Here is a 10762-nt window from a genome sequence, read left to right as displayed (position 1 = left end):
CATTTCTATTGCTTACATAGGTGCATACCTAAGAGCGCTGTGCTAACTTTATCCGGCGAATATAACATAATTCGATAGAATTAAATAGTTTTCCGTTTGATAAAGTATCTAATATCAAGCGTACACACTGGACAAATATAACTGAAATATAAGAGCTTAATTAAAAACTAATCCTATGTCCATTAAATCTATATTTATTGTGCAATAAAGCCGAAAGTATTAGGATTATTACGCCTGCAAATTACGAATGCATCGTCCGCCATCTTGACGACGTCATACAAACAATTGATTGTTTTATATCGAATATTTAAATATTGTTTTTAGATTATATAAGTAGAAAAAAAATTGAGAACAAGAAAAAATGTTTGGGAACAAATATGTATTGTTAAAGTATTTAAATTTAAAATATTTTTTAATTTTTAAAATCAATTCTATCAATTTTATGTAAATACAAATTTTAATTGCATTATTTTAGTAATAAAATTTGTTATTGTTATTACAAAACTATTTTATTGATTCATAAACAATATATTTTATTTTAATTTTTTTTAATATTTTATTTTTAATCTTTAATAAGGCGGAAGTAAAAATGTCAAACGTCCGACGCATAAGCAATTGCATGCGTAATACTTCGAGCTACCATAATCAGAGATCCCATTAACTTTGGTATGTCTAAAATAATTTTAATCCTCATAAATATATTTAATCGCATAACGTATATAGTTGTGCTGTTCCACTAAAATGTAAGCAAAATTTTTGATACATACATCTTCCAATATAAAAACTACTTTCTTTATGTAGCACCAAGTATTTATGATTTTTACTTTGCATGAATATATCTTTCTGTACTATATATAAAAAAGCAGTTGTCAATTTTATGATAGTTATATAATTATTAAACTCTGACATATGTCATAGTGTATGAACCCGTGAGCCAATAGGCTATATTAATGTCACGATGACTTTGACAGGTAAAAGGTACCACAGATCTGGTTAGAAGTTAGAACTCTCACGTATGGTTACTAATGTAAAATCTTCTAAAAGTAACAAATATTTAGTGTTTGTTTCAGTATAAGTACAAAAATACTTGGTTAAAATTTATGAGTGTCTGATAGAAAGATAGATAGTACCAGATAATTCCAAATTTAGGTCGAATTAGGAATGAGAAGGATTAACGTATGAGAGTGATCGACATTTGGGCGGATCGGCAAGTTGCAGTGGCATTGGCCACAGATAATGGAAAGTCCGCCCACATGGTGGACAGACAACCTTTTTGAGGTTTTAGATTTTTTAGATGCTGAATGCTGGCAGCTTGCAAACGGTCCTATTGAAAAGCTATGGAGAGGCTCATGTCTATACGACTGTGAAGAAAATATCTAAATAAATAATCTAATATAAAATTACAAATACAAAAGATATATCGATAAAAGTAAGTTGTTAGTTATTACCCGTTTGGTAGTTTTTACCTACCAAAGCTACCAAGATTCTAACTTCATAGTCGTCACTTGTCATGCAGGTAACATGCTTTCGCTATGAACTTTAAATCTTTATGGACTAATAGTATAAATCAAAAATCTATGCGTTTATAAAAAGAAAGCTACCGTGTTTTTACAAGAAAGAAAGATTTCGCGTGAAATGTATTCAATGATTTTTTATCTCCTATCTTATTATGTCAAAGCTATTATGCGAATAAACTATATTTAATATTAACGACATAAATTTGTTATAAATTTAATTTATATTCAAAAATAATATCAGACTTTCGAATCTAATCTCAAAGAACGGATAAATTTTAAATACTAAAACGAAAATGTAATAGTTTTACAATTTTTTCCAAATCAACTTTTTGAATCATGTCATGGATTGGTTGAATAATTATCGATATGTACTTGTGATCAGATGGTATCTACACCGCCTCCCATCAGCTTGTTGCCGTATTCACTCAAGACCTGGAAGCAAACAAAATATATCAAAAAATGTAAAGAAATTCTACTACATTGTAACATAGTTTGATAATGATTCTCTATAAATACTTTTTACGGTAATCTGTGAAAATCACAGAAAAAACATTACTTTGTTTTCTATATCTTCTCTTTTTAAATACAGAACGCGTTCTGAACACTCGTAGCTCCACTATAATTTGAAAGATGACACAGAAGACTCGTTTTAATTATTTTCTATCAAATTAGACGTTTTTATTAAAATTCAAGAGGTCCTTTTAATTAAAGTCATACACAAAATGTTGAGGACAACGCCATTTAGTTGCGTCATTTGCAAGTATATGCAGTTTATCTATACTAATTTTGTAAATGCGCCATCTAGTGAATTTTCTGTAATATACGTTGTGCGGAATTCAAAAGCCATTCCCTCAAATATTGTATTAGACGAGATTAATGTAAATAAAGAGATATGAAATGAATTTTGTATGAAGAGCAAATAAAACATCAATTCAAGATGGCAACCTACCACTAATACAAACTAAAAGTCGCGGTTTGACCAAAATTTGACAGTATCCTAGTAGTATCCTTAGTAGATTGTAAGTAACGGCCACAGTGTTGCATTTAAAGTTTTATTTTTAATTTGTGAAGGAAGTTTAATGAGTAATGGACTTATTAAACAGCCCTCATAAGTATGATTATGATTTCTATTCTTAAAAATGCAAGACTTTTATCAAACTGATTTTTATGTGACAGCTCTCAAATTAAAATGAATCTACGAAGGTTTTAAATAACTTAGCAAATAACAGACGGTAGTAACAACAGGATCTGTTAGGTACTGACCTTGTATAAGAAGATGTAGTGGTGTCGGTTGGCGAGAGCGTGAGGGCGCTGTGAACGCAGCTCTCGCACGACGCGCGGCACGTCGACCGTGCCCGCCGCCAGCGCGCGCGCACACGTATCCAGCGCCACTAGCGCCGCAGACCGCCCCGCGCCCGACGCGCACACGCACACACACGCCCGCACACCTATAGACACACAATCTACTTTTATTACAATCAATCCCACGTTGTTTTACTGTTAAATATAGGCCTTCCCCAATGCTGTGCACCCAATGTATTGTTGGACATTATCCTTTCCCAACAAGAACTACCCATCCTATGCATTGTAAAACATTCGCCTTTCCAAATGCTCTTTATCCACCCTATACATGAACCTTCTGGATGCTGTCCATTCAAGTTATGCACAGTTGAACACGGGTTTCTACCAATAAAGTCCAACAAGCCTAGGTGCTTCTGGACAAAGGTCTTCCCCAAAGCAATCTACCCATCCAGCACAGTATTGGATATATATTGTTCTCAATGCTGCCGCCATATGCATGGCTGGACTATGAGGTTCATTCACCTTATATACTGCAGTACATGGATCTTCCTCGATGGCATTTGTTTATCAACCCTGGAAAAAAAATCTATCTTTCTTCAAAAAGAAGCTGTATCTCTATATGACATGCGCCTTTATTCTAAGTCAATTGCTTTCCCAAGTCTTTCACACTCTCTGAAATCAAGGTGACTTAGGCAGCCAGTACTACAAAAAATGATTAAATAACCTCAGTTTGACCAGAGGTTTTTTATGTGTACCGATCACATACCGTCAATTTCTGAAGCAGCTTTCATCCTTCCCAATGTACCGTTGGTGGTTCTCCTCATCAGCTCCTCGGCCTTTGCTGGTGAGTACACGTTTACCCCATTGCCAGAGCTACTGTCGTCGCTACGGAGCTTCGAGAGGTTGTTGAAGGAAGATCTCTGTTGATCCCCGTAAATTACTTCTACATCTGGAAATTATAAAAATAAAGTAACTACCGGCACAATATTCTATACGTCACTTCTGCGTTGATCACTTTAAGATAGTGTATATGATATTCCTTGGCTACCTTGGCTTGACTTGATATGATATTCATTGGCTAATTAGATGATAAAAGGAATATCAATTTTATGCTAGCCCAGAAGGAATAAGAAAAGTCTAATTTATCGTTGGAGATGTGTCTTAGTAGTAGTAAAGGGTACCATCTCGGTCCAAAGGAGGTCCTGGTACCTTTTCCTAGCGGACATATCCTGTAATCAAGGAAACAGCAGAAAAAAAGAAAAAAGCTTACCATCCTCATCGTATTCTTTGGATGTCTGCGATATTTTCATATAGCTTCTCATTTCTGAGATGAAATCAATAACCGAGTCGTAGTCGTCTGGTACGCCCTTGGCGGGCCAGAAGTACCAGAGATGGGTGATCTCTCTCCAGCTCCTTGTGTTGCGGTTGATGAGTTGGATGGTGGAGATGGCGTATTTGTCGCGCTGCTCGCGTTTCTTCAGGACGATCTGGTACTCGCCGAATATCCGTCTGTTGTCCGACACTTCGGACGGTGGTAGGTATTCGTAGCATTTTTCCTGGTGAGGAAAATATTATTATGTTTTGTATGAGTTAAGGGTCTCCAACGTTTTTAAGTTTCTCGATACTATGCCTGACGTCTAGAGGAATTACATGGAATATTGTCTTCAGCAACAGGAAAAGAAGACAATTTAGTCAACGGTGCGAAAATGCAAATTTTCGTACTGATTAACGTCAAAGACGATTCTCGAACATTCCTATATTTTATTCTAGCTAATATGGAATTCTCACATCCTTAAATAAGACAAAAGGACAAATGACTAAAGTGGGCGTCAACAATGGATATGAAATATAAAGATTGATTTACATGTAGTTACTTTTTGAAAATCCTTACGAATAACAAATTTTGTATTTATTTTTTTATCATCGTCTTCTCGCTTGAGGGATGGGTTTTCCACTGTACTTGCCATCTTTATCAAAAGCACGAATTGGAAGTACTTATATGCCTGTCTCAAACAGTGATCAGACCAGACTCGCAGGAGTTGAAGACACTAATTAGTGCTGCCAACACTTTAAGCAAATGAAACCGAAGGACTACTACTTGACGGATGCACCAGCCTCGGTTTACAGGAGTTGGGGAATAGACCAGAGGAAGAAGAATGATGGTCTTACCACTCCATTCTCCATGTACTCCGTAAGCATGACGATGACGCGGGAGTTTTGTTCCCAGATCATCCTCCAGAAGTCGACCACAGTGTTTGCAAGCGGAGCCTGGCAGAGAATGTAGTAGTTTCGGATATTACCTGGTCCCTGGAACAAAATAATTACAACTATTTTTAGTAATCTAACGTTTGTAAGAGTCAAAGGAATGCCACTAACAATCTTCAATCGATGTTGTATGATTATTGATATATCGATTATTTATCTGCAGAAAAATATAACAGTAGTTATTAGTTTTTATTTTATTTTATTCTGTTTCAGTGCAGTTCTTTAGTGTAAGTAATTATGTGTATGTTATTATAGTGAGAAATAAATCTTAATCATTCTTTCGCTGTGAAATAGCTAAAACAAGAAAACTGTATACATAAAACGGAACGCAAAAGAGCTTCAACGTCATCATTTCAGCCCTGAGATGTATGGACATCATCATCATTTTTTTTGTTTTTTTCGGGGGGGGGGGATCTTCCGGACGTTCAAGATGCCCCGCCTCTGGGAGAAGGACAGGATTATGTGGGATTCCTACCCACTAAAATCCCACCGGTGATCGCCCTCTGCGCTATACGGTGGACCGCGGTATCTCCTGGTCATGGATCGCCACGCGGTCTTCCCCCGCGCTGTGCTATATTTGATAGCCCGTCCCAAGGTATGCCGTGTATGGTTCACGCTGCCCCCGAAACCTTCGTGGTGCTATCACGCTGGATCGAGACCACGTGGAACCATCGTCCGCCTCAGAGTCGCAGAAGCTAGTGAGAGTTTAGGGCCCCCACCCTAAATTCCCGCGACTCCGAAGGCTCCGTTTATGGTAGGCTCTACAAAACCCACCCCAAACCTAGAGATTCCCAATATGATCTGTTGAAAGCGACGTACATTCAGAGTCTTCTAGTGATCTTATCAGGGTCAAGTACTTTTTATTTATTTTTCAGGAAAATAATTTACTTTATATCACTCGTCAATTGCGTTATTACGTTTAGAATTTTAAAATGTATTCTGTGGATTTAGAACTGGCCTGTAAGAGAATGTTATGCTTATATAAATATATATCGTCTTTAATTTAAACTTCGTTTTGCTGGAACCTGTCTTTACCAAGTAGAAATTGATGTAGAGGAGAAAAAATGAGAAATAGAAGTAGATATTAAACAAACCGTAACGTAGTTGGCGTTAATGTACTCAGTGGTCGGATCGTTGCCGATCCTAGTCAATGGCACCCTGGTTTCCGGCAGCGGGAGGACATTGGAGTAGCGGTTCTTGTCCTCGCAGCCGGGGGGCACACGCTCCGGGGAGACAGAGACGGATGGGATCTCGTGGAACTCCGCTGACATTGACTCCGTGTCCAGTGCGAAGTTTGCCAGCGCTGCGTATTGCATCGGGTGCGATGTGACCTGAAAGAAGAACAAGACTTAATTTGAACATCAGAAAGCCATCTTTGTGATTGTTGACTCTCACTACAATCAACCGTACTTTTAGCTTGCTTAAATAAGTATGTAAATGTTATATGCTCTTACATTCAAAGGCTGTTGTGGCAGGAAAGGTTTTAAGTGACGGCCACGAACCAGTGAATGTGGCGTTGGTAGACCAACCACCAGGTATACCGGTAACATGTTTAAGGAAGTTGCTTGGTGCGGGAAGAACAAGGGGTTCATTGCGGTCATCTTGCGAGGAAACTTATGCCTTACAATGAGTGTCTATCGTTTGTAACGATGATAAAGTAAAAGGTTAGTTATTAGAAGGTAGTCTTAAATTTAATATTGATGTCCGGGGATTCACCTCGTCGTCGTACGCCGGATTGCCGTAGCTTCGCTTGCTGGCGCGCAGCCGGTGGTTCCCCTTTCGGTGGCCGACGCTCACGCTGTCCAGGCTGTAGGCGTCCAATGATACCGGTGTGCAGCGCTGGGCGTACACGCCACGCCGTCCACGACGCCGCACCACCAACTGCAAACAGACAAAATTATTTAATCATCATGTTAAAAAGATAATGATCATCTATATATATATATATATATATATATATATATATATATATATATATAAAAAATTCTTTTACCATGTACCTATGTTTATTAACCCTTAACAAAATTCATGTATTCATTCATATCTCTCGTAAACATCGCCACGATGATCATTCTTGTTACAAATCATATTCATTTTATTTATTTTTATTAGTTAAAGTATATACATGTGACTGTCAGACATTTTGTTTTAGTCAACCTTAAAAAAACTTAACTAAATCTTGTGTCAGAAAAATAAACTGAATAAATAGATATGGTACATAGAAATAAACATACTTAGGTACATATGTAATTATATATAGATAATTATATATACATGTAAGGACACTCTTCTCTTCTCTTACTAAACCTTCGGTTCTAAGACTGCTATTGAGATCTCGCGTTGCAAACAATAACAATTCAAGATAAATCACTAACGGTTTCCGGCGGGCGATTCCATTTAACTCCGTTATCGCGCAGACCTCATCAAAAACTAATCGTTCAGTTAAATAAACATAATTCGCGACGTAAGCGATACCTGCTCGTTGAACATCGAATATTCTAGAATGGTTTCTTTGTAAACTATTTATATAGTAATTTTTATCACGCTTTTAATTTTTTATTAGGCTTTTAAAAAGATGTATACAATTCATCTGAAGAAAAATAGTTATTAGATTGGTTTAAAATGAATCATATTTATCATCATTTTAGCTGATAATCCACTGCACTGCCTTGCGCTGCCATCCTCACATCATCTTTCGCGAACATAAGATTTCGACGGTTCACTTAGTGATCGGTCTACCCACGCCGCAAATCTAGGCAACATATTAAAAAAGTTACAATCTAAATCAGCTCTGGTAAGAAGGCGCTAAAAATGAGATGATGAATGAAGTTTTGTAGGATAAAGAATGAATGAATAAATGAAATTAAGACAATAGCGCAAATAATAAAATTGTTGAAAAAAAAAATTGTGTAACAATTGTCTCTGTACCCCTGACAGAGGAAGTACACGAGGCGCCCAAATACAAGGACCCTGAAAACGTTAATTACGTTCTGCAGTACAGCTTAAGCCTTTTTTATAGCCCACGCTGTTAGGGCTACCCTAATTAGTTGGGATCAAGGTCTTTGTTTACAAATAAGTTTTTCAGATTTTTCATCTTTATTCTTCACTCACTGTCATACTTCTCAATTCCTTTTATTCTTACCTTATTTCCATCACAATATCTTTCGTTTTGTTCTTTCATTCCTTTTTGCTTTCACCGCCTTGCTACCATCATCTTATTACTCTTAGGTGGCTAGGTATATTTTTTTATTATTTATTTTATTATTTATATATTCTATTTTTTATCACAGTTTTCTTTGGGCTGTGCTTTCTTAATACATTACTACACTTTTCTTATTCTATTTTTCCTATTATTAATTGACTAGTTATTTTATGTGCAGTTTATTAGGTACCTACTTATCTATACTTTTTTGTTTCTATTAACAGTGTCTCTCACCACCCTACGAGCAAACGATAGGAATGATGGGCGAAAGTTTACACTTACAGCTTAAGCCTTACAGATTAGACAAAACCACTCGGTGTCACAAATGTACGAATCAAATTTATAGTATTTACTTTTGTAAATCATTGCAACATCTTATCATGGAAGATTAATATAACTAATTTTATATGAATCCACAACGACATCTGACTGATTTTTGTCATGAGAACTTATACTGGTTGATTGGTTATAAATATAAATGCTTTACAAGTATACCCAATTACTACATATTAAAACAAATTATTGTTTACTATCCCTGTAGACTTTTTACTGTAACAAGTTATTGTCATGTCGTAATTCAAAAGAAAAAAAAATGTTAAAGGAACATAATTCAGAGTGATCTAATGAGTTATACATTCACTTATTTATAGTTTTTAAACATATAACCAGTCACCCTGTATATATTTAATAAAATAGTTAGAGAGATATTATAATTAGTAGTAGTTAGTAACTGTAGATATCGGAATTCCTTTTGTATGTTTTACGAATAATTTGTGCGTATTTTAGTGTATATTATACCATATCTCTTAATACAATAATAATTAATTTGCGATAGTTTTATGTCAACTGTGTTATTTTAAGTGTTGATGTATAATCAGGTGTGATTTAAGTCGAATAAACCTCACGTAAGCCCTCAGAGTAAAGACGAGGTGACGTGAGAAAAAACCGCGGCATTCCATTTTCAAGCATCGGGTCGCAATTCACCACTTGAAACCTTAATTTATGAGACGCTCTCGCGGCTGGCAACGCTAACATTACGTGTCGATGACTACAGTGCCGAAAGAAACCCGTCATGTTAATTCAGAATAGTTTATTTAACCTTTTATTACCTTTGAAGTTTGTTACTACATTCGGCATTGTGGCATTTTTTTATAAATTCTATATGTCAGCCGAAAAAACGCAAGGAATAGAACAGGTCCAAAGATCGCTACGATGAACAGTTTTGCGCAGTCTGACTTTGACTATATTGTCAGTTCACCCAGTGGTTGCCACTTGAGACCTTTCGGCTTTACTGCAGTCGTCTGCACTTTGCAAGAAAGGGATGGGAATGTGAGGTGGTGATGGACGAAAGGGAAAGTGGCACTCCCTAATGTGAAATAAATTACGTCGCCACAATCCCACATACCCTTGTCCTCCCCCCAGAGGCAGGGCATCTTGAATACCAGAAGATTTCCCCCACCGAAAAAAAAAAAGGATGGAGTGCCCTGGTTCGAATTGATAAGAAGACCCGATCCCAAATAAAGGGAAAAGGGAAGGAAGATATAAAAATAAAAATAGTAATTTTAAATTGTAAGTAAATGTGATATTAAAGAATGTGGCGACATAGTTAACGGCGCGAGAAGCCACTGATCTTTGAGGACGGCTTATGGAGGCTTTGCAGTTGGTGTCGATCTGCTGAAAAGGAAATAGAACATCCACTGCTGGTCTCCGTACATTTCCAGTGGTACTGGGTGAAAACAACCTGTTTTCAGTGTCATCCAACGACCTCAACAATGTCGACCGTTCACCATGTGGCTGACTTCAACAAATAGCCCTGGTATCATTCGGCCGCGCTTTAATCAAATGCGAATTTATATATAAGTTTTTTATCGTGAAATATTACTTTGTAATTGGACTGCCTATGCGTATTTATGATGAGTTGTGCAACATATTCTAAACTAATTTGTAAATTTTATATTGTTATCGTAAATTATTACATATGTAACTTATTAATGTATTTTTATTTAATATTTTCTATTGTACGCGTTAGGATACATTTAATGAGTTTCTCATTAATATAAAAAGAAGTACAATGGGCGGTCTTATCACACAAGGCAATCTCTTACAGACAACCATAGTATGGAAAAGGTAAAAGTACTAATAATGGGTAGTTTACGTGTACAAAAAAAATACATAAACAAACGAACATAAACATATGTATATAACACATATATTTATATGTTATAAATATAATACAATAACAAATTAAAACATCCAACTGATTTCGATCGCACTTGCCTTAGAAAGAAACAGAGGAAGAAAAGGAAGTGAATTAACAGATAGATAATCATAGGTCTAGTAAATAGTTCTTAACCATTTTCTTGAAAATAGGTTTAGTTTTTGCTAGAACTGCAAAGTGCCATTCCAACTGACACGTGCCAAATTTCTTGTCGAACTTTGAACCGTGTTTGGAGAGCGCACCAAAAGTCCATCATCG

General features: G+C 36.2%; 1 protein-coding gene across 2 annotated transcripts in view; it reads right to left on the bottom strand.

Moving 5' to 3' along the window:
- Positions 1-548: 548 nt before the first annotated feature.
- LOC137923276 (uncharacterized) overlaps positions 549-10762 on the bottom strand; it is a 104079-nt gene continuing 93865 nt past the window's right edge. For both annotated transcript variants that reach the window (XM_068766475.1, XM_068766476.1), the window contains 7 exons: positions 6801-6965; positions 6179-6415; positions 4989-5126; positions 4090-4375; positions 3586-3768; positions 2781-2965; positions 549-1949 (listed from right to left, as the gene is read on the bottom strand). In XM_068766475.1, coding sequence (XP_068622576.1) covers positions 1896-1949; positions 2781-2965; positions 3586-3768; positions 4090-4375; positions 4989-5126; positions 6179-6415; positions 6801-6965 — 1248 coding nt within the window. In that variant the 3' untranslated portion in view covers positions 549-1895. The remainder of the gene's footprint in view (positions 1950-2780; positions 2966-3585; positions 3769-4089; positions 4376-4988; positions 5127-6178; positions 6416-6800; positions 6966-10762) is intronic.

This window comes from Battus philenor, unplaced genomic scaffold (genome assembly GCF_028537555.1).
Source record: "Battus philenor isolate CCGP_79_NKW_IND1 unplaced genomic scaffold, ilBatPhil1.0.hap1 SCAF_21, whole genome shotgun sequence".
Taxonomy (NCBI): Eukaryota; Metazoa; Arthropoda; class Insecta; order Lepidoptera; family Papilionidae; genus Battus; species Battus philenor.
The sequence above is the reverse complement of the archived record's forward strand: the minus strand, read 5'-3'. Positions and strand labels throughout refer to the sequence as shown.